The sequence below is a fragment of the Fusarium oxysporum genome, chromosome 5 (genome assembly GCF_000149955.1).
Source record: "Fusarium oxysporum f. sp. lycopersici 4287 chromosome 5, whole genome shotgun sequence".
Classification (NCBI taxonomy): domain Eukaryota; kingdom Fungi; phylum Ascomycota; class Sordariomycetes; order Hypocreales; family Nectriaceae; genus Fusarium; species Fusarium oxysporum.
In genome coordinates, this window is record NC_030990.1 from 3,744,550 (window position 1) to 3,766,811 (window position 22,262).

At 50.1% G+C, this 22,262-nt stretch overlaps 9 protein-coding genes across 14 annotated transcripts; 5 read left to right on the top strand and 4 right to left on the bottom strand.

The window, feature by feature from the left end:
- Positions 1-138: 138 nt before the first annotated feature.
- Positions 139-8,214, bottom strand: FOXG_02276 (uncharacterized protein). Of its 4 annotated transcripts, none has more exons than XM_018379669.1 (3): positions 4,276-8,214; positions 2,515-4,045; positions 139-2,455 (listed from the first exon to the last, which is right to left on the bottom strand). In XM_018379669.1, exons 2-3 carry the CDS (start codon positions 2,566-2,568, stop codon positions 338-340), a joined length of 2,172 nt encoding a protein of 723 aa, XP_018235743.1. In that variant the 5' UTR covers positions 2,569-4,045; positions 4,276-8,214; the 3' UTR covers positions 139-337. The 4 variants fall into 4 exon arrangements, with proteins under 4 accessions (XP_018235743.1, XP_018235744.1, XP_018235745.1 ...); XM_018379670.1 differs by having other exon boundaries at positions 2,515-6,342; positions 6,421-6,443; XM_018379671.1 differs by lacking the exon at positions 4,276-8,214 and having other exon boundaries at positions 139-1,015; positions 1,088-2,455; positions 2,515-2,725.
- FOXG_18268 (uncharacterized protein) lies at positions 6,624-7,079 on the top strand (the record flags this gene model as incomplete). Its single annotated transcript, XM_018398331.1, has 1 exon — positions 6,624-7,079. The coding sequence occupies one exon, from the start codon at positions 6,624-6,626 to the stop codon at positions 7,077-7,079; it is 456 nt and encodes a 151-aa protein (XP_018235746.1).
- On the top strand, positions 7,096-7,200 carry FOXG_18269 (uncharacterized protein; the record flags this gene model as incomplete). The annotated part of the gene is made up of 1 exon (XM_018398332.1): positions 7,096-7,200. The coding sequence occupies one exon, from the start codon at positions 7,096-7,098 to the stop codon at positions 7,198-7,200; it is 105 nt and encodes a 34-aa protein (XP_018235747.1).
- FOXG_02277 (uncharacterized protein) lies at positions 7,206-11,040 on the top strand. Of its 2 annotated transcripts, XM_018379673.1 has the most exons (5): positions 7,206-8,246; positions 8,484-9,189; positions 9,242-10,577; positions 10,610-10,689; positions 10,748-11,040. In XM_018379673.1, exons 1-3 carry the CDS (start codon positions 8,037-8,039, stop codon positions 9,556-9,558), a joined length of 1,233 nt encoding a protein of 410 aa, XP_018235749.1. In that variant the 5' UTR covers positions 7,206-8,036; the 3' UTR covers positions 9,559-10,577; positions 10,610-10,689; positions 10,748-11,040. The 2 variants fall into 2 exon arrangements, with proteins under 2 accessions (XP_018235749.1, XP_018235748.1); XM_018379672.1 differs by having other exon boundaries at positions 9,242-11,040.
- On the bottom strand, positions 10,972-12,582 carry FOXG_02278 (uncharacterized protein). Its single transcript, XM_018379674.1, has one exon. The coding sequence runs from the start codon at positions 12,281-12,283 to the stop codon at positions 11,132-11,134; it is 1,152 nt and encodes a 383-aa protein (XP_018235750.1). The 5' UTR covers positions 12,284-12,582; the 3' UTR covers positions 10,972-11,131.
- Positions 12,583-12,691: 109 nt separating this feature from the next.
- Positions 12,692-14,077, top strand: FOXG_02279 (uncharacterized protein). The gene is made up of 2 exons (XM_018379675.1): positions 12,692-12,906; positions 12,965-14,077. Exon 2 carries the CDS (start codon positions 13,002-13,004, stop codon positions 13,839-13,841), a length of 840 nt encoding a protein of 279 aa, XP_018235751.1. The 5' UTR covers positions 12,692-12,906; positions 12,965-13,001; the 3' UTR covers positions 13,842-14,077.
- Positions 12,709-16,705, bottom strand: FOXG_02280 (uncharacterized protein). The gene is made up of 2 exons (XM_018379676.1): positions 16,082-16,705; positions 12,709-16,033 (listed from the first exon to the last, which is right to left on the bottom strand). Exons 1-2 carry the CDS (start codon positions 16,421-16,423, stop codon positions 14,087-14,089), a joined length of 2,289 nt encoding a protein of 762 aa, XP_018235752.1. The 5' UTR covers positions 16,424-16,705; the 3' UTR covers positions 12,709-14,086.
- Positions 16,706-16,870: 165 nt separating this feature from the next.
- Positions 16,871-21,274, top strand: FOXG_02281 (uncharacterized protein). 2 transcript variants are annotated; one of them, XM_018379677.1, is made up of 4 exons: positions 16,871-17,127; positions 17,195-17,306; positions 17,364-20,239; positions 20,296-21,274. In XM_018379677.1, the coding sequence occupies exons 1-4, from the start codon at positions 17,122-17,124 to the stop codon at positions 20,875-20,877; spliced, it is 3,576 nt and encodes a 1,191-aa protein (XP_018235753.1). In that variant the 5' UTR covers positions 16,871-17,121; the 3' UTR covers positions 20,878-21,274. The 2 variants fall into 2 exon arrangements, with proteins under 2 accessions (XP_018235753.1, XP_018235754.1); XM_018379678.1 differs by having other exon boundaries at positions 16,871-17,306.
- Positions 21,195-21,850, bottom strand: FOXG_18270 (uncharacterized protein). The gene has a single exon (XM_018398333.1). It carries the CDS (start codon positions 21,603-21,605, stop codon positions 21,297-21,299), a length of 309 nt encoding a protein of 102 aa, XP_018235755.1. The 5' UTR covers positions 21,606-21,850; the 3' UTR covers positions 21,195-21,296.
- Between the last annotated feature and the right edge of the window lie 412 nt (positions 21,851-22,262).

Sequence of the window (22,262 nt, forward strand, 5' to 3'; positions counted from 1 at the left end):
GCGTTGTGGTACCAGAGTGGGAGGTCGAAGTGACCTCGGGATCGACGACGGTACTCGAAGGAACAATAGAGGAGATACATGAGGAGCTCCTCCAGTTGAACCCCAATTGGGATGAAGAGTACATGTCCAACTTTACACAGGTTCTTGTGTCAAGCTCTGGGTGTCAGCAGAATCGAGTGACCAACATGCTACAGGACGAAGCAAATAACAGTGACTCTATAACATCTGTCGTGACAATCTCCAGAATACGACAGACACATAAGGTCGTATTATACATTCAATTTTCAAAAATTCGCAGCTATAGCTGCACTTCGGTGGATTCCAACCGTGTGGAAACCTAAGCTCGATTCTTAGGACGAGCAAGCATGTTAAGCCGGCTCAAGCTGAGGACTGCGCGCTTCTTGGTAGGGCTGGCAGAAGCAGGGGTACGCGGAGTCGCACTACCAAACCGGACCTTCTTTGCGCTGGGGGTGCCGCCAACAAGACGAGGAGCAAGAAGGGCTTCACCTTCAGGGACGTGCTCAGCCTTACGCTTCTTGGCTGCACGCTCGGCACTCTTCTGCTCCTCTTCTTCCTCGTCCCAACTGGTTCGGTGTCGCTTTTTGTTGGACATGCCATGAGGCGCTCCAACCAGAATCTTAGCCGAGCCAGGTTCCTTGTTCTCCTTGTTGAGGCCAATCGGGGAAGTAGGACCAGGGAAGCTACCGGGCATCTTCGCATTAGGCTTAAGTGACTGTCGGACTTGGCGAACACTCGACTGGCCAGGGGAAGCTCCAAAGCCTAGCACGGGAACGTCGCCAAACTCGATCGTATGATCACTGCGGAATGTGAACTTGCCGGGGACAGATGCAGGTGCATTATCCTTCTGTTTGCTGGGAGGCTCGGGCAGGGGTCTAAAGCCACTGAGATCAGGGTATACAACATCACCAGAATCCGCCTTCGCAAGTGTTCCATCAATGCCTTGAAACTGCTCGTCCGCCAAAGTTCGTGTTGACTGAGTCTTGAGACAAGACTTCTGTGGGGAAGGTGAGTTCTGCTCAAATGCAATGCGCGTGACCTCTGGGGTGAAAGCGACGTGCTTTGTTACCTTTCGTCGAGGAGTAGTCAACGGAAGAGGAGGCAAAGCCTTGTCCTTATCGGCCTTAGGTGGAGCAGGTGTCTGAGAGACCATGGGCTGTGGGATCGCAGTTTGAACATTGCCAGAAGGTGTTCGGTTTCCGCGCAAAATCGACTTGACTCTATCGAAGCGGCCCGGGCTAATGACTCGAGATCTAGGCGTGGTCGGCTTGCCAGGCATGAGGTGAGAAGTACTGGTGGATTTTGGCAGACCACTCTCCAGGTCGACCTTGGAAGGAGACTTGATGAGAGAAATGGTTGGTTTGCCTGTGTGAGCAAGAGACGCCTTCGTAGGGCTCATGAGCCGTGCCAGACTTAAGCTTGAGGCAGGCAACTTGGTTGACCCACTTCCACTAGACTTGGGTCGAGGAATCGAGGAGTCATCGCGTGATGGAGGTCGATTTGTTGTCGCGTCATCCTCCATTCGCTGCTTGAGTCTCTTCGAAGGAACACGTTGGTGTACATTAGGGAACAACTGTGCCTTCTTGGAGGATGCGGGAATGGCGGTAGGGATGTTGGACGGAGGCATAGTGGACTTCTTGGGCGAAGGCGATTGTTGGTATTCCTCAAGGTTAGCACGTGACGACTTGCGCTTCAGGCTCTGTGTAATGCGGGGCGTTGATGGCGTAGGAACATCTAGTTCGGCCTTCGAGGGCGATCGCTTCAGACCAGACTTATCAGGAGAAGAAGTTGGTGTCGTTTCCAGGTTAGCCTTTGAAGGTGTGCGCTTCAGTGACTGAACAACAGGCTGGAAGCGCCCGTTTTGAGCTCTCCAAGCAGACGCATGGTTCTCGATAGAGTCCATCTTCTTGAACTCCGCCATATGCGCCGCGCTATAACGACTTGTCTTGCCCTTGGGTTTAGCAATCTTGCGGCCAAGAGCATCTTCTTCAGCACTCTCTGCATCACGCTTTGCGATCATATCAGCCTTGATCTTGGCAGCCTGTCCACGGAGCTCCTCCATAAGACGTTGCGCATCACCGCTGAGGGTGGAATCGGTAGTGTTGCGCGTAAATCGGAACGTGAAATCGGAAGCAGGAGCCCCAATCTTGGACGGTGTGTCAGGCGGAACGCCAGGTCGGCTGGTGTCCTTGATATCTGTGAAGCCCAGCCTCATGGCGGAGGAGGGTTCCCCCATATTGTGATGGGCTTTGCTTGGGTGCATTTCTTCATGGGGAGGCTTCATGGCCGATGACGCTGGCGTCGAAGGCGCAGGCGCTGGTGAAGATGGAGCGGCATTGTTTTTGCCTTTCGCTTTGCTGTGACTCTTCAGCTGGGGAAGTCGTTCAGGCGACTCGGCATCTTCAACGACAGAAGTCAAGTTGGATGTTGCAGGTTTCTGTCACAACTGTCAGGATGCTTGTCTTGAAAATTACCTGATGCCATCACGGAGCTCACCTTAGGGGTAGTACCAGAGGCCAACCGGGCCGAGCGACGGCGCGGAGGAGACATTGCGTGTGATAAGAATGTGGTTAAGACTCCAAGTTATGCAAGTACTGGGCAGGTAATTTCAATAATCAAGGGTCGTGATCCTCGTGGGTGATGTCTTTGGGGGTCTCTGGTATGATGTCAAATCTCTCTCGATCCAGATGGCGCGTGAATTCCAACGTTGTGAGTGGTGGGGGCTTGCGGTTTGTTTACATGGTCCAAGCTCCATAACAACGGGTATCCATGCACAGTGTTAGTCACAGTATTTTGCACCAGATATCGGCCTGGCACTGTACATCGTCATCGCTTACCCTGTGGCACATCACATCAGGTTTACAAGTTGAAGTTTATCGAACTGAAGACATGTCTCAATGACAATACATGTCTTAAAGGTCCCTTTACCATGTCTGACTCTCTTGCTACAATATCAATATTTGGCTTGTGTTACTGAGACTAACTTTAACTCATAATGGAGTAATATGGTTGAAACTCTAAACCTTCGCAGTGTCAAATACACCCATTGAACAACATCACGAATTGCCAACGCGGAGGTCTATGCATTCAACACTCAGACTTTCGGTATTTACCACGCGCCTAACCAGTCATAAACTACTACTATGATAACCGAGAATCACGTTGTTACATGTATCACGAGGCCAAGGCACAGAACATCGACAGTCAATGGATCAACGAAGACAACATGCCATTATAAATCATAAGCATAAGCAAGTCTGCTAACAAAAGATACCTGCAAAGGCAAAATGAAGTCAATAGAATACTCAAGACTGTACTTCGCTCAAGACTGATGCCAATGTTGCTGCTCAGGCATGAGTTTCACAAAACTCTACACCCATGACGGGATACTTCACAATGCCATCAGCACACCACTGAATTTGTCGAAAGCATATCCTATGATAGACCAATGCCTATGCCGGCTCCAATATGCCCATAATATGATCTACCGGCTCTCATCCGTTACCCATGGCATGCAAGTAATACCCAAATCGGCTATCATGCCACCGAGATCTGGTGCCTGTCACGAGAGCTTCCCAACAGTCTCATGTTGAAGTCTTCGCTTATGAAAGTTAATATTTTGTCACGAGATTTTGACAGGCTCAAGGAGAGAGATGCCGAAAGAAAGCGTGGAGAAGCGTAAGATGAAAGTCGAAAGGTTTCACTCAACAAAAGCCCATCCCCGAATACGTCCTCCTCGATCTCGTGCCCGTATACTTCCCTAACAGGACTTATCCTTACTCCTCTTCCTGGGGATTCTACCACTTGCTCCGCCCTGTCTCAGCTGCTCACACATGTGTGATCGACGTGAAATCGAGACCAAATCGACTCACATCACTTTCACGTTTCATGGGGTGATGTTCCTGTTCGGATCTCACAGTGGCTGCAACCCGAGCCGCGCTAGAAAATTTCCAGAAGCAACACCCCATGTCTCGAAGAGAACAGCCCGCCTGGGCACCATGGCGCGACCCGACAATCCCGGCGAAGCCTAGTCAACCGAGTGAGAGTCAGCTGAGGCGAAAGTGTTTTTCTCGCTCGGTGAGGAAGGTGAAGGAGAGTTTCGGCAGATTCAACCGACGTTGCGTGGCTTGGCTAGGGATTGCCAAGGGCCGTGGAGATCATGTTAATGCGAGGAATGTCTGAGGAACATAACCTGAGAACTCTCTCTTACACAGCCCAAACGATTTGTCACTAAGGACAATGCTGAAACATATTTACCTTCTTGATCGAGTAGCATTATGATCTTCTCTGACAAAATGCCGATCTTGAAGCTCATCAACATGAGAACAACGTCACCGAGAAGACCCTCAAGTTGTTGCCCAAGGGCGGAAGCTAAGGCCCAACAAAGTTACGACAGGAGACCGGCGCAGCTCGGGAGATGCAGGTCAAGCGGGTTCGCTAGGTCAAGCGAGACGAACCGTCGTCTTCGACCTTACTTGGCAGAGCCTCTCTGACTCTCATTGATCAAGACAGGCAGACAGGGTTGCATCGTGTGTGCCATTGAAACCAAACCATCAGAATCGACAGGGCGTGCTTGACAACCATTTAAGTGATTGTATGGTATGTACGTGCTCTCAACCTTTGAGAGTCTTCATTCACAATTATCGGTTGATATTGCGTTCACTGGTGCCATGTCAGAGCATCAACACTGTGAGGACTATAGAGACAAGTCGACAACTTAGAGCTTCAACTTCTTCTGAAGTTGAGATTTGATGAGCTCTCTCACCGTCAAAAGACAAGATGAAATTGACAACTCGTCACGAATTCCACAAAAGGTGGATGGATGATCCGGGGTAGCAGGAATCGTAATTTTGACTTGTGAATCCACCGTCAGAACTAGCAATTATCGCCTACCAAAAGGGGACTTAAGATCTGTGGCTCCGATCAAAGTCAAACAGGCCGCAAGCCATGGACCAACAGGAAATGAACCATGGACTGAGCAGAGTTTTCACCACACATGGATTCGTTTCTGGAAAAAGACATGGAACCCAAAGGTTTCTTTCCATCATGTGAGGCTCCACCACTAAACCACCTCATACAACAAGGCCTGGGGGCTACGTATGCACGTCCGTTCCTAAAAGACAACGGACTGGGATGGTTATCCATGGCTGCGACTCATGGCACATGTGTAAACGCCGATGGGATGCATCGTAGCAAGCATTTGAGCATGAACTATTGCCTAGGATTGTTGGTCGCTGATGGCCGGTGACACATGGTCAGATCTTGCTCGTGATGATATGGCCTCAGCATGTCAACCCTGTGGAGAGGCCAGAACCTTCGACACAAGGTCCCATCGAGGCGTTGGGGCGTATTGGGTTTGATGAAACGGTATTCTCAAAGTCTGTTTTAACACAATGGCATACATAATAAAACTCATCAGTTCTGAAGAAGCGTTTCCGTTCCTGGCTGGCAAACTTTGTGCTAAGGTTTTATGCCAGGATGTTGGGATATGCCGTCATACCATGCGCTAACGTAGTTTGCCGCCGGTTGTCTTTGGAAATGATGAGCAACCGCATATCAGATTGATATGCAACAGGCAACTTGTTTCGCTTATCTCACAAGGTTTGAAGGACTTTGTTGCACGCTGTAAGGATCTCCCAGTGCCAGTACACAGTATCAGGCGTGGAGCAACTTTTAGATATCTTGGTATTCCTTTTGACCGTTGCTCAGGCTAAAATAGACCAAAAAGCCTGCACTGAGTTGACTTCATTGTCTCTCAACTTTGTCTCTCAGAATAGAGTGCTACGTCAATCACTTGCTACACTGCTATTCAAACAGTATAAATAAGAGCCAGATGCGTAAATCCTTTTCGGAGCTTCGTGTAGTTGGAACACATGATGCGGCAGGGATAGGCTGTGGATAATTTACTCGGTTCGGAGGATTCGGAGGACCTCTAGAAGCCAGGGTCAAGATGTCTCGAGGAAAGACGCTAAGCAAAATACGTAGACTATTGGACATTCATGCCGCTGACAGCTCCACCTGGTGCTTTAGCAGTCTGAGTGACCTGGCGGCGTACCTAAGTAGGCCAGATGTGATTGTGTAGAGGCCGATTATCGGTCTTACGGGGGCCGAACTCAAGTTTGTATGAATGCAGCGGCGCCGCAACTGTTCAACATTGAACCAGATGACCACAAGAGCTGAAGGCTTCAATGCAGCCTCTATCAATCAGAAGTGAATGATAGCCAGAAAGGTTGGGGTGCACAGCGGGGGTTGAAGATAAACAGATCCCTGCTGAGAGATAGCGCCAGAATGATGGGTCATAGTCGTTCCCTGAGTTTTCTAGAACTGCCAGGGTCACAGCCAAAACAAACGGTGTAATTAAGCATGACAGGATGATCGACCGCACGGAGCGAAATGACGGACCAGATGCTGGCACGACGGGACCTCACTGGGAGCTCTAGCTCAGGTTATTCAAATTCCATCGACAAGGGCATCTGTAAGAGATTGCAACAAATGCTGAAAATTTCAACAACCATCACGGGATAACAGATCAATGATTGGGTCAATGAAATGGGTGCCAGATTCGGGGCTGTCTGTCAAAAAAGACAAGAAACGCATTCTGGCACATGCCCTCCGCCACCAAGGCGCACCGCGAACCGTTGAACACCACTAGGAAAACCGAAAGCCGCCCTTGCTGCTCTCTTGACAACCGCCCAGTGACTGAAGCGTTTCCGGTGAGAGGGCTGGAGCGAAAGCGGGGGCTCCGATGTTACAGCTGCCGATCAGTTCAGCCAACAGAGAGAGTGGCCCGGCGGCCGAGCGAACATTCAGCCGGCGGCCACACGACACATGAGCGAAAAACGAACAAAGCTTTGTTGATGATGATAGTCGAGGGGCTGATGGTTTTGTATATCTGCAAATCTCGAGCATTGAAAAGACCATTTGTATGCTTATCAGGGAGCGTATCTCTGGCATCCCACTGTCTCACACCAGGCCCAGGTTGGTCTTTTCCTTCCTGGGTTCAGCTCGACCGTAAAGAGGATGGGCTGGGAGAGTTAGTTCCAAGGTTGAGTGGGATGTGAAAGTGCCAGGGCATGCATGGCTGCAGCGTCTTGTCGGAGTGCGAGTGGGCTGGTCTGGTCTGCTACGGTAGACTCTCACTCGCCCCTTGCGAGTGACGCTGCGTGTGCTGTTGGCGATTGATTGAACGCTTCACGATTTATCCCTCATGTGAAATGTTTAAAAAGAGATCACGGTGGGACCGTGCACTCGCCATGCTTTGACGATGGATGTCCATGTCGAAACCAATGGATGGATGGATTGAAGGGGCCATGCTGAAGAATTTAAGGTGAAGATTGAGATGGACTGGTTTTTTTAGTGGATGCCTCCTTGCTCCACTTATGGGCCTTGGAAGCCCACTCTCATCCCTCGAATACGAGTCTTTGATTGGCCCAAGGGCTAAGGCCCTCGAGTCGACAGAGAAAAGAAGGAGTTTCCTAGGCTGCCCCCTCCTCTTAATTTACATTACATAAAACCGTATTCCCTTGCGGCCTGAGTGATCCCCTTCTCTGTTATCGCAACTGTCCCCCCCAAGAACTCGACGCGAATTACAGCCCGTCTTTTATCTCTTGGTAGAATTTCTTACGTTTTTCAAAGACCCTTACCTGCGACTTACAACTGATAGGCGCTTGTTAGACGCAGCGCGTATCATTGTCACTCAGCCAGTACTATCTTTGATAGCCAAGCGTTTTTGGTTTTGTCTGCGTTTCTGCGTCTGATAAGGGCCCTTTTCACACTCCAGTACGCTGTTGACCCCCGTACGACCCCCAATCCGGGCTGCATTTCCTATCTCTTGCGCCCGCTCTCCCTACGCCCGCAACCGCAAAGCAAAAACCCAACGGGCGCACACTTGCCTGTCTCGATTCTTTGCGCCCGTCGTCGTCTTGACGTTCCACCTCGTCACGTAACAGAATTCCCGTTTTGCGTCTCTGGGGCGTTTGCCGCTGCGCGGCAAATCGTCTAGTAGCCCGGTCTGGGTAATGGCAGACAAGATGTCAATCGATAAGGCGGATCCTGCGCAACACCAAAACAACAACAATCATCTCAACGGCCTAAACGGTCATTCTCGGGAAGAGACCGACTCTCTCGTTGGCTCCAGCCCTGAGGGCGATCATCACCCTGCGATAACCTCTGCTGCCAATGCCACCCAAGAGCCTCAGCAGCCCAAGAGGAAGGGCGGCCGCAAACCTGTAAGTCTTGTCTTGTTTTCCTCTTACTTACACCATATACACACTACACACTGTTTTCCATCTATCTTTGAGGATAGCTTATTGTCAAACAACACGATGGGATTGGGATAGATCAAGACAATACCTCAGCACAGCTTCCCCGCTCTCACCTCGGGTCTTACCCATGTGTCTCTTTCCAAGACAACATGACGCACATATACACCCGCCCTTGAATAGTGACTAACAGAACATGAAAAGATCTATGCGACTTCCGAAGAGCGAAAGCAGAGGAACCGACAGGCTCAAGCTGCTTTTCGTGAACGCCGAACTGAATACATAAAGCAACTCGAAGAGACCATCCGCGTCCATGAGTCCAACCTCCACAACCTCCAGGCGGCTCACCGCACTGCCGCCGATGAGTGTCTGATGCTTCGATACAAGAACTCGCTTCTCGAGCGTATTCTTCTCGAAAAGGGAATCGATGTCCAGGCTGAGCTTCGCGCCAAGACGGGTAGTCCTAACTTGGGACCAACCCATATGCCTCAGAACCTCGTTCAGCCTCCTCCTATCCAGCGTGCGATAATGAACCGACACCACCAGTCTCGACGATCAAACTCGAACATCGCCCCCAAGGCTGAGCCTGTGCCAGTACTGCCACCCCCGCTGCAACCTCATTCGAATGCTACCTCACCCAAAAATCGACCTACACCATCGTCTCATTCCAACTCGCCGAGCAACACTGGCTCCGCCTTCTCTCCTGCCGCCTCGGATAACATGTCGATGAGAGGTTCGATGACTAGCATGTCGCGCCAGCAGATGCCCCAGCAGCAACAGCAACAGATGCCTCAGAACACACAGGCCCCTCGATCATCGATGATGCAGAATGGTGGACGGGGAGGTCAAACAGGATCCGGAGCTTCTTACTACCCTACCCCTGCCTTCCAGAACCATATTGAACAACTTGGTAAGTTTTCTCGTGTCATTTCATCGATAACACATCCTAATCATTCATGCAGAGCAAGAATATGAACAAGATGGCATGATTGACGAGCCTGAAATCGAAACACCAGCTGGTCATGGAGGATACCCCTCAGGCTACAATGGAGAGAACCAGCAGCCTATGATGATGTCGCCTGCCTCTAGCGGACCTGGACACCAGATGACGCCATCTCATGAACCCGTCCAACAGCCACAAACCACGCACTCGCAATACCCATCAATGACCCAGCTTTTAGACCAGAATGGCCTGGATTGGGACCCTTTTGGATTAAGTGCTAGCATGGCATTTCCCAACGGGCAGCAGTTTCAGTTCGAACAAGCCAACATGAGGTGAACTTGGAGCTCGAACAAACCTCTGGAATTGGTCACCTAGAGGGTCCATTCATCGACAGATGCCTGAAGAGCTGCTATCACGGGAGACTCCATACTCCCGTCAGCTCTCGCTCAAGTCTTGAAACCCATGGTCGAGAGTCTGGGGGGTTGAGAAACCACTCCTTGACATAAACCTTCGCGCACCATTGGCATGCTTCATGAAGATAAAAACACTTAACGGTCGCACTTGATTGAAAGGCAATTTCGACGCGATTGACTTGTTGATTCTTCTGCGGGATGTGCGATAGATATATCCCACCGCAACAGACTTGAGCAACAGGCTCACCACAGCGAGGCCTATAGTCATACCCATTCTCCATGTAATATCGCGCTGGGGTTGAGTAGGGCTATGGTAGCATCCTGATGGCAAGGCATGTCGAAGGACTTGACGACTACAAGCAAAGACAGAACACTTTGGCATAAAGATTATGCCGTGTTGAACAGCTCTAGCAGTACTATATACAAAAGCACCTAATTATCGCTTCTCACAACTTTTAACGACAAATCATTTCAAGAGCGAGATATATCTGTCGGCTTCAAACAAGTGATGGGACAGTGGCGCAGAAAGGACACTGGAAAAAAGAAAACTAGTATTATATTACGATGTCGGGATTTGGTTTGACTGAGGACTCAATGTTTGAGGATTTCTAAAAGTTATATGATCAGACAAAGGATCTGTTGAAAGCGGTGTTTATTTTTGAGATATCAAATCATGCAATAGTTGGTTATAATGGGACATGGGACTTGAACATAGCAATTGCGTAACGAAGCACGCAGTGAATACCATCTTTTGCAACATGTATCGCTCTCCAATAACTCTTTATCATTGTCCCTCGTCGATCTCACCGAGTGGGACAGCGGCTGAACCTCTAGTCAATAACATTACCCCAGAAATGCACGATCATGGACAAAGCGGATTGGAGCCAACAAGGAACCAAGCAGGACATGGACTGGGGAAGATGCCACACGATGTGGGACAAGGTGACAAGAGGACAAGGTGACAAGAGGACAAGGTGACAAGAGGGCAAGGTTAAGCAAGTCAAGGTGAATCTTGGCGTAGTGCCGAATACCCACGAGGCTTGTTATGTGTTATGTAAGTGTTATTAATGGCCTCGCTGCTTCAGTCCCCAGTTAGTTGACACTGGGGCGAGGCCTGTGATCTGAAGTCGGAGGCGGGTCGGAACGGATGCGGGATAATCAGTGGGACTTGTAACTTTAGGTGATCGACGATAATGTGAGTTTGTTTGAGGAGAGTGTGAGCAAAGGGGAAAGGCTGGGAAATTGCGGAAGAAGACGGCGATGTTCTGGAACCCCTATTGTTAGTATTGAAGCCATCGTCTTTAAGGACAGAGGTAAGTCAGACAGGACGAACTAAGGAAGATTACATAGGGATATTCTACTTTGAATACTAAATACCTGGTCTTTAGATCAGTGCTGCCCGGTCTGAACGTTATGTCCTTCATGAGCTCAATCATGTAAAACGATTCGACGTACACTTATATAAACCTAGAAATATGCTCCAACGCTTTAACCCTTTATATATACGCCAAAAGCATGATTCCAAACACAATCATCCTTGTCCAGTATCGCATATCCAGCATGTGAGACGCCGCACTCTTCGGAAGTATATTGGTCTCTCCAGCCTTATCCGCCTCATCGATGCTACAGACGACCTTACATGCGCCCTTACTATCATCTCGACGTACCAGCCCACCGTCTTGTTCAGCATCGCTCTCCAACCTGCGACCATCGAAACTTCTCTTTTCCTCGTTGTCTTTTGTAACATTATACACCATGTCGATCCACTGGATATGCATATATGCTGCACCATTGAGGCTCATATTCCCGCTCCACGAACCACCGTCGCTCCAAGCGCTGAGAATGATCTGTGCCGGGTCCTTCGGTGTCTGGAATTCTATACTGGCAACTTCTTGACCATTAGCATACCAGGTAGAGCGTTTGGGCGTCCAGTCCAATCGGTGCACAACCCAATCATCCCACTCAACACCCTTGGGCAGCGTGCCGTTACGAGTAGCTTTGGGGATATCATCGCCATCCTCTGTGAAAGAAGGCTGATTTGTGTACTGGACCCGGTTCTTGGGATCACGCGTCATGATCTCGATATCAGCTTCTTGTACAGCAGCTAGCTCTTCACCCCCAAGGTACGTGAAGATAGCCATGCATGCACCCGCGCTGCCGGTGGCACGGGCGAGCATCCGTACTGAGACGTAGTGATATGTCGACACAGACTCGAACTCTGCAGCGCTCTGGAAACCGGGCAGCCGCATGGTTCGCATGGTGAGGAACGTATCCGAGGCTGCGTCTTTGTCGTCATTCTTTTCAATGTAGACATTGTTGGGGGAGTTGATCATTAGGACAGTTGCATCGCCTGAGAGACTGACGCCTTTTCCGCGATTGCTCCAGTCTTGAATGCTCCAGCTGTCATCCCAAGTGTCGCTGTTGAAATAGTCGCTTGTTACACCTGCTTTTCTGGAGGCATTTTGGACAGGACTGGGAACTCCCGCATAGTCCCCAAGGTTTCGGTAGTCATAGAAACTGTGTCGTGAGTAATATGCAGAGTTGGTGCCATTAGTGAGATAGCAGTCACACTCATCGTTTGATGATCCATGAACTGTGGCTACTAACACAGTGAGCTGTATGCAAAACAAGCGACTTGGCCAAAACATAGCTGTCAGTCAATCAACCATGAACAACAGAAGCAGGGACAAAACGTTGATGAAAGCATTGTCATTGATAAATGTTAGGAGCTGAGAGCTATTGAATTGGCTTATGGACCTCCTTGAGCTCTTTGCCCATTCAGAACGGTCGAGGCTTTGCTTAGCCTCATTCCCTCGCAGGAGGCCTTCGACAAGTAAGACGGCTTCCTACGACAATTGCAGTTTACAACGCATTGAGTTGATACCATGGACTTCGCCGAGTAGACCCATTGAGTTCAGATATTGTATGATTGCCGTACAGCTCTGAGAATGTAAGGTTAAGTTGTATTTCCAGGACATTCCAGACTGACAAGCTTGGAGGTTGGAGAGGTCACGTGATCAGCCTCATCCGCTTAACTGGGAAGGCCCCGCCTAATTTATGCAGCATTACAGGCGCCGCTGATTCATTCTTCATTATTATTCGCATCTACTCTGTACATTCACCATCTTTTTGTATCCTACGTCGTCACAAACAACGATTCGTTTTTCGACGACGTGCACAAAGCACTCTTGCTATGTGAAGCGTAGCCTGCGACTCCATTTACTGGATGACAAAAACCACACTCGCTCAGCTTTGCTAAGACAAACTCCAGGTGCATAAGTATCACGATGACACTGTCGATTTTCGTAAACTCATTTTTGGGATGATAGACGCTTCAACATCGCAACAACAACCGCAACAATCGCTATGTCGTCGCCTAAGCCATCCGCAGGCGTAGAGGAGCCTGCAGCTCAGTCGCCAAAGCCAGAGTCGCCAAAGCGCGACGGCGCAACCGAACCAGTGGAGGAGAGTTCAGATCGCGAAGATGGAGAGGCTTCTGAATCTCCTGAGGAACCTAACAGCGCCCCCGATGATAAGGATGCGCCTCCTCTACCGAACGAACCGACGCCAGATGGACCACCTTTGCCAAGCGAGCCTGTACCTGGTGGCCCTCCGTTGCCCAACGAGCCTGCGCCGCAACAAGAGGATGATGGCTGGGACTGTCAGTGGGACCCAAACACGCAAGCTTGGTTCTTCGTGAATCGCTTCACTGGCAAGTCTCAGTGGGATAACCCTCGTATTACCACGAGCGCTCCTATACCCGCTGCCCCGGGCACCGCCCCAGGTATTCCTCAACCTCCAGCTTCAGAGAAACCTGTCGCTGGAGGCTACAACCCGGCAATCCATGGCGATTACGATCCCAACGCTTGGTACGCAAAATATACTCAAGAAGAAGACCAAATTGCGACCACAAGCGCCGGCATCACCGACCCTGCAGAGATATACGCCGCAACAGCAACGTTCAACCGCTTCACAGGCCAGTTCCAAGCAGCTGGCCAAGGGCCCGAGCGTCATAGCGATGAAGCCAAGTCAAAGCGCCAGATGAACGCCTTTTTTGACGTTGAGGCCGCAGCCAATGCCCATGACGGCCGGAGCTTGAAGGCAGAGCGTTCTGGGAAGAAGCCTTCCAAGGCTGAACTGAAGCAATTCAAAGAGAAGCGAAGGGCTCGTAAGGAGGAAAAGCGTCGCGCTTGGCTCAGGGACTGAGACTAGCGGGACTTTTTCTATTTTCGTATACTAGGTGGCATCATTGCTCGAAGGCGTTCTTATGGTAGGGAGGAGTTGGTGGGCCGTTTCTGGATTTGATTGAAGAGACGACGGCCGCTTTGGATGTAGACGTGCTTCTGTGCATTGAGAAGAAGGTCGGTGAAGGCTAGAAGGCTAGGGATCGGCTCATATATTTATACCCCAATAAATCTTTTAAAATTACTTTTCTATGTCCCATGAAATGGCTAGTCCTCATCTTCATCTTCATCTTCATCGTCCAGTTCCATATTGAGATGAACGCTCTCATCATCATCATCGTCATCCTCTTCCTCTTCAAGTTCCTTGGCCACAACTGGGGCCCTTTGAATAGGCGCTGGGAGAACACGGTCAGGAGAAGAGGACTTTTCCAGAACCTGTCTCTTCGGAGGTGCAGAATCTGAACCTTCGTGCTTTCGCTTTGGCGGTGAGGATGCCCGTGCGAAGGCATTCTCAGTTGAGGGAGCAGCCTTCTCGATAGGGGCAAATGGATTGCTCTGAATGGGGAGATTCTTCTCGGCATGTGGAGCTGTGGGCAGTGCTCCTGGCTTGAACAAGTCACCCTTCTTTTCAGGCACTGCTTCTTGCTCCTCGACATCACCATCCTTCATCTCCTCATCTTGCTCCTCTTCCTCCTCCTCCTCTTCGATAGAGAGAGCCTCTAATGGCTCTTCACCCTCAGCGAGACTCTGAGCACCCGCACGAATGTTGGTGCGCAGAATCTCAAGACCTTTGTCATCAGGGAATTGCTGAGTAAGATGGGGAAGAATGCTAGGGTACACTCTACCACGTTGGTCCTTGTATGGGTTGAGAACACTTGCCAGCATAGCGTCACGGCTATTTGTCAAGATAGCTGTCTGGTCAACGAGACCACGCAAAGAAGGCTTGAGATGTCGCTGTGGTACTTTTGACAGAATAACGGGCAAGAGCTTTGCAGCAGCGGCCCTGTGCTTGGACTCTAGGGAAGGGGTTGAGATAACGGCGGCGGTTTGAGGCTGAAGGAAAAGATCAGCGTTGGCGGCGATGCTGTTCTTCTTACTGTCGGTGCCAGTTGCCGCTGGCTTCTCAGCCTCTTTAAGGTGACCTGCATCTTGTTGCAAGTCACGACAGCAAGCGCCAAATACAGGGTCTAAGCTACCAACCGAAGGCTTGGATAGTGTTGGGCCAGAGATAAGCAAGATCTCTTTGAGGACAGTGTATCCGGTCGTTCGGACTGTGGGAAGGTTGATTCCTGACTTGAATACTCGGACAAGGTGGTCAAGGACCTCTGGGGCAATAGACACAGCGTTCTGACCCAGACGCTGGAACAAGGCTTCAATGAGGTGCAGAGCAGCGATGTGAATATCTGGTAGCGCAGCCCAGAGTTCTTCCTTCTCTTCCCTGGCAATCGCAGCGTTGGTCTGAAGCGCTTGATCCCATGTTTGGGACCTGGGCGAGAGTCTGGCTATGAGAAGTAACCGAGATGCAGCGTCAACAAGTGCGCTGGTGGGTATCGTGACGGGCGCCTTGGTAGGATATCGCAGACAATCAGAAAGATACTGGAAGAGGCCAATTAAACGATCAGCCCCAGCGTTGGTTCCTGACCATGCTGGGAGCTCGTCCGCAGATAAGCCACCACCGTTCGGCTCATTATCGAGTTCAACTTGCGATCGAGTGAAACCGCTTGTTCCCTCCCATGATTCTTCAACGGCTCTCAGGACCTGGTCAGCTGTAGAGTGCAACTCCTTCAGGAGAGTGTCGATCAGCTTGGCCCACTCATCACTACCTCCTGACTTGGCCGCAACATGGTGAAGCGAGATAACAATTTTTCGCGAAGCTCGCTGAAGGCTTTGTGGAATAATAGTCTCATCTGATTGTGTAGGAACAAGATAAGGCTTGACTGCTGTTCTGAGCTTGGAGTTTGAAGGCCGAATGGTTGTTGGGTAAAGCGGAATCAAGGCTGATAAAGCGTCGCAAATAGTCTCAATGACAGATAGGGGCGTTTGGAGCTTTTCGCCGTTCTTGGGCAAGCTGATGAGCTTTATGCAAGCTGTAACAAATGTTGGGATTGTTGGTGTGGCAATCTCGCGGACAAGGGTCTGATATGGCTGGACTGAGATGTAGATGCGTGTAAGAGCCACAATGGCCAACTCCTTTGAAGTAATGGGGTCGCTTTTCTGTGAATTGTTAATAGTGAGCCTATAGAAATGAGTGTATTGACTTACCTCAACTACAGACAGGAGTCCAGTGACCCATGGTTGACAACCTCGTAGGATCTCCCACCCACCAACGTCAACCACAGTCTTGATTAGAGCAACTGCAGCGAATCTAGCCTCGCGACTTCGTCCGTTCAAGTGAGTGGTAATACCCGCCTTGAGCTTATGGACAAGCTGAGCGGCTTCCGGGGAGCTATCCTTGACCTTGCGGTCCGAAGGCGCCGACAATGGCTCCTTGCAGTGTAGGATGTGGTTGATGAGAGATGGCAGCGCATGAGGAAGCTGAGTTGGCGGAATGGAGGTGAGTTTGCGGCATAGAACCCGCAGGTCGGGTGGAAGTGAGGCCGCCATGAGTACTGAATCCTATATGAGGTTTTCTGAGATAGTTTGTGAGGTCTCAGATGCTTTGCGACAAGTTGAAGCTTGAAGATATTGGCCAAGACAAAAGTAAATCAACTCAAAGTTGATACTGCGCCGTCACGTGTAAAAGGCGAGTACAGCAGTCGCAGAAGAGGTTCAGATATGTTTGAACAGAGATTCAGTATCCTATTCTGTTGCTCAACTGGAAATCTCGGCTTATAACCTCGAATTATGATGAAGCTGTAAATTCATCAAGAAAGACTCCATTGAAACTTTTTTTCTGCTCTCAGTCCAGTAGGTCCCTAGCAACAAGCATACCAAAGGTGGGTTAGCTTGACTGGCGGGAAGACCCCTGACAGTGGATCCAACCGTGCTGTGTTAAATGGCCCTGATTGGCTTATGAGCTGAGTTACGTCGTCCCAGCAGCTCTCATCTCCAGCAAATACCACCTTAACCACCTTGAAAGTCCAGAGACCGCAATTATACCATTCACCTCAGGCAGCCTCTGAAACATCACGATTGATTTTTGTGACAATTATATTCGATATTGTAACTCTTCTAAAACTCGCATCAGAGGATTTACATCTATTTAGCAATCCAATCTTCCTCGCCATGCGCTTGGCGCCATCTATTTGCTAGTCTAAGTCCGAGACCGACCTCCTGAAACCCTGAAATAGGTCCAACGAACCATGGGTGTAAGACGAAACAAAACGCCCTCGCCGATTATAACGAAGCTGACTCTGTATCGCTACTGCTCTATAGCCCAAGGCCGTGCAATACATTAATCAGCTGGACCATGCCCGCTGCGACGGCAACTGGGACCTCGTCCCGGAGCTTGTTCGCAAAGTCCGCAAGCATGCCCCCGACAGAGCTTGTACGCCATTCTCTGAATAGCTTCATGACAGTCACAGGGCTAATACTGTTCAATTAGGCCTCGCATTGACGGCCGAGACCGAATGCGCCATTGCCAAAACGACGGGAGCTGCAGCTCACACTAACACCGAAGGCCGGCCAACAACTGCTATAAACACAGGCGATGTCAATGTTACAGATCAACTACCGAAGCTCGAAGCGGCAATTGACGAGGAAGCCGCCCACGAGAACGACAGATTCCAGGCTGAGGTATGCGCGGGTTGGTTGCACTGGACATTAGGAGACTATAATCTCTGTGTCAGTCGACTACCCGAGAACAACTTGGAGGAAGGCGAGATCAACCCAGCCGACAGAAGTGCCGAATGGACGAGTGTTTGCTCACTTAAAGCTGCGTATCTCAAAGCTAACTGCCTTGCGCGCAGCGGCGAGTTGAAGCAGGCACTCTCTGCCTACCGAGCCGGTCTTCCATCACTTGGACGAGTTTGGGCAGAACAAGGCATGGGAAGACAGCTTCGCTACTGGTCAGAACTGTTCCTCACAGAATATTGCATGCTCTCAGGCGAAGCATACCGAAGCAACGAAATCACACAGGTCGACGCTGATTCAATGGCGGGTTATCGAGCGTGGGCAAGATTTTGGGATACTATGTCTACTCCCGTCACAGGAGGATACGGATTTAAGGGTTCCGTACCTCGAAGAACGGTATGGAGAGAGTACTACTTTGCCCTCTCGTCGATTGTTGATACCGATCAACCTTTTCCTACCGGGTTTGTGAGCAACACAGCGGGCGACCTTTCACCTCGGAATCAGCTGCGCATTGAGCTCAAGCATGCCGAGGCTACGTACCAGACACTTTTGCTAGGCGAGACATCCTTCCCCAGAGCTGATGAGGAGCGCGAGGAAGTCGAAGCGTTTGTCAATCAGGTACTACGAAACTGGTCTATTCTTTGTGGACGAGGATGGAGTGAAAAGGACCTTGGTCAGGGTGGACGAAGCAGCCTGAGCCGTGGAGTTCTTGACATTCTTTACAGTGCTGCCATGAAGACCTATCATTCAACATCTATTCTTCGGTCTCTCTTCCTCGTTCACCTTTCGGTCGCCGAATTCGACCTCGCTTTCAAGGCCTTCGACTCCTACCTTGAGATTGTCAAAAAGGGCAAGGCTCGTGTTGACAAAACCGGACTTGTTGAACCTAGCCTGGACGACGATGCGACCGTTCTCGAAACAATCTCGCAGTGTATTTTGGCCCTCTGTCGATATGGCCAACGACCTGCGGCGGAAAAGGCGCACCAGCTTGGATCCGAGCTCGAAGACTGGTTGGCTAAGTTACCGCAGATCACCTCGCAAGATAACCCCACGCCTGTAATCTCGGAACACAATGAGCTTAGCGCTTCACATCCGCCCGTGGCACCGCATACTATTGCCCTTGCATGGCAAGCTATTGGCCTGTCCCAGGCTCATTGGTCAAGAATCACATATGAAGCCTCGGCTAGAACCGAAATTCAACAAAAAGCTATTCGCTGTCTAAGGAAGTCTCTTGCAGCTGAGCTTGGGCGCTCAAAGGATATTAGGAGCTTTTACGCTCTTGGCCTTCTATTGGCTGAGCGAAGAGAGTTGACTGCTGCGATTGAGACCGTCAGAACTGCCTTGACAGCAAGCAAGGATCAGGAAGAGAACTACGATCTGGTGTATGGGCCATATTGGCAAGAGCGTTCTCTTATTCCTGTTTGGCATCTACTGGCTCTCCTGCTCAGTGCTAGGCAAGATTATAGCATGGCCGCGAGGGCTTGCGAGGGTGCTTTGGAACAGTTTAAAGATACTACAGTTCTGTTTGGTAAGGCCGACCAAGCCTATAGAAGCGAGCACCTCAACGAGGCGGAAAAGGATACTTCGACAGAAGACAAACATGGCCTAGTCGATGATATGGATGATGGTGAAAAGGAGAGCATCCTGGAGGTGAAGATGACACAACTTGCATTGGTCGAGCTACTTGAAGGCCCAGACGTGGCTGTAAATGCCAGCTTCGAATTGCTGACTCTCTTCTCGAGACTGTTTGGCAACGTTGCAGCCCAGCCCAATCTAAACCCTCCCAAGGCCGTGGAACCACCAAAAACTTCTGGCACGCTTAGGAGCATTAGGGGAACCATCTTTGGCGGCCACGATCGATCCAGACCACCTACGAGGCAGGTCTACACTGCCGCGGGTGACAGGAACCCCAGACCTCAAACTGCAGCAACCATGCGTAGCAGTGCGCCGACGATTCAGGTTACGGGAGATAATGGATCCCTAGCAGAGTCGCGACCAAGGACATCAGCATCTTCAGTGCGTCGTAATAGAAGCGCTACAGGTAGAAGCAACAGTCTGAAGAAGCGCGATAGAAGCCATAGCCGACAGCGATCCTCTAGTATTGGGGCTATCTCGTCTGCCCATGGACCTACAGTTGTCGATGGAGATGTCTTTTTCACACCAGCTGGTCCAAACGGCGAGGTTGAAGAAAACGAGCAGCAATCGGACTTCTTTACCTACTCAAGTAAACGACACTCCGCAACGAGAGGCTCATCTTTCTCAAGGCGGCCTGTGGGACACCTTAACTCGTATCTCTCAACGCAATCGAAGTCAACTGACTACTCTGAGCTGTCAGTTGACAACGCTTACGCATCCACCTGCATCTTACCACTGGTCCATTTCCCCAAGGATAAGGAGAGGGCTCAACGAGTGGTCCTTTTGATCAGAGTTTGGCTCATGATTGCTGGTTTCTACCGCAGGGCAGGCATGAGGGAGGACGCCAAAGGAGCTATCACAGAAGCACAGCGACTTATTCAGAGCCTTGAGGCCGATTTGGCTAGGGATCCATCTGGTTCAGGTGCTCTCAAACCTCCTAGCTGGGCCGAAGAGAAGACCGTAGAGGACCTATGGAGTGATCTATACGCAGAGGTAAGATATAACCCCCTCACTGCAGGATATGTGATGTATACTAATATTTCTCATAGCTTGGTCAACTATCTCTGTCAAAGGGAGCCCCCTACGCAGCCCGTAATGACTTTGAAACCGCCCTCACACACACGCCAAACCATCCTACCGCAATCATCGGCCTTTCTAACATTCTGCTCGATATTTACAGTGAAGATCTCCTCCCGCCACCTCCGATTCCGCCTTTGGAGGATGCTTTGCTCAACCTCAACATGGGAAATAGCTCAAAGTCAAATTCAAGCAGTCAAGCAGTCTCTCCCCTACCTTCGACACCTCTCGGCCTGGGCCCTTCATCAGAAACCCAATTTACTCCCAAGGAACCCATGGACGATGACGAACTTCCTGCCGCGTACAAGGCCACCCGTCTACCGCTTGTCGACCGTCTTGCGGCTCGTGATCGTGCGTATGCCCTCCTTTCGACACTCACCAAGCTCGGTTCCGGCTGGAACTCATCTGAGGCGTGGTTCACACTGGGCCGCGCCTACGAAGAGAGTGGCCAGCCTGACAAAGCAAAGGAGGTGCTTTGGTGGTGTGTGGAACTTGAAGAGGGAACTGGTGTTCGGGACTGGCGCTGCTTGACTGGGGGAGGTTACATTATTTGATGAGGCTTTTGGGGTTCAGACAATATCCATTAGGACTTTTTGAACGGAGAAAACTTCCAATGCCCTATGTTGCTCATTTTTCAGCCGTTGATACTGTGTTCCATGGAGTGGTACTACGCTTATAACTCTTCTCTTCTCTTCGATACAACACTCTGATAATTTACTTGTGGACCTCGTGCAGACACTCATCAGACACTACCTTATAGACTTTTAACAAGATCTTGTCAATTTTATGATTCAGGGGGGTATTTTAAGCATAATTTAGTCACAAACTTCAACTCGGTTGGTGAGAATCCTACGTTGCCTACTCGAGAATTCTGGATAATAGTGTTCAGGGGGGTTGTACTCTGAATATGCTCCCTAGTCAACACTGTCAATTGATTCAGTATATCGCTATGTAACATGTATCGCTGTTCGGACTAAAAATTGTTTGCTGACGAAGAGAACAGCTCAAGCCAAGTAGAATCCTGTTGCTTTTTTGACGTTTCACTTTTGTCTTCGCTTCCCTTGATATGTCCCTTCAACTCCTTCTGCGCGCCATTCAAGCCCCAAACCTGATGTACATCATGAAAGCAAGGATGATCAGAAGAAGTGGCAGTAGGTGCTTGCTGCATGAGAGGCGGTACAGGAAGGATGATGGCTGCTGTACAACAGATCATGCTTGGGCAGAGGCAGAGGACTGTTGTGCGGAAGACGATTGCTGGAATGAAGCTGAGGGAAGCTCTCATTCATTGATGAACATGCCCTTCATCAAGCTGATTATCCGGCTTCCAGTTGGCGAATTGACTCTGTTTTGTCCCGTTTGCTGATATGAGCCACTACTGGTACCATTAGATTGAAATGACTCGCCGGAAGTATATCCGCTGTTATCGCTTTCTTCCTCGTCATTGTTCCTGTCGGGTTTCCACATGAGGTTGCGCAAGCAATTTGGGATAGCCATCAAACTGTCACGCAAACTCTGTAGGCGGGAAGTCACACAACCTATTTGTTTTGCCCAGGTAGTTTCAGCAAGGGTAGCATGCGCATCCGGGACATTGATGACTTCTTCAGCACCAATGATTTGGGTTATGCCCTAATCTGAACGCCACTCGCTGATGCTGTTGTCAACACGTTCAATGAGGGCCTGAATTTCATCTTCTACAAATTCGCTGTCTCGCTTTCTTTGGGAATTTTCCTCGTTGGACGGTCCAGCCGAGCACGACATCTGTGGCGAGAGCTTCGAAATAATATATGACAGAGGATTGGGGCACACGGCTTGCTCAGCAGACGCTGGAAGACCTTTAGAGTGATTGGAGAGCGAATTCGGTGTCATTGTGCAATTGTTCTCTGTCGTGTGAAGAAGGGAAGTTGACGTGCGTTACTTGCGACTTGTAACGATGAAGATA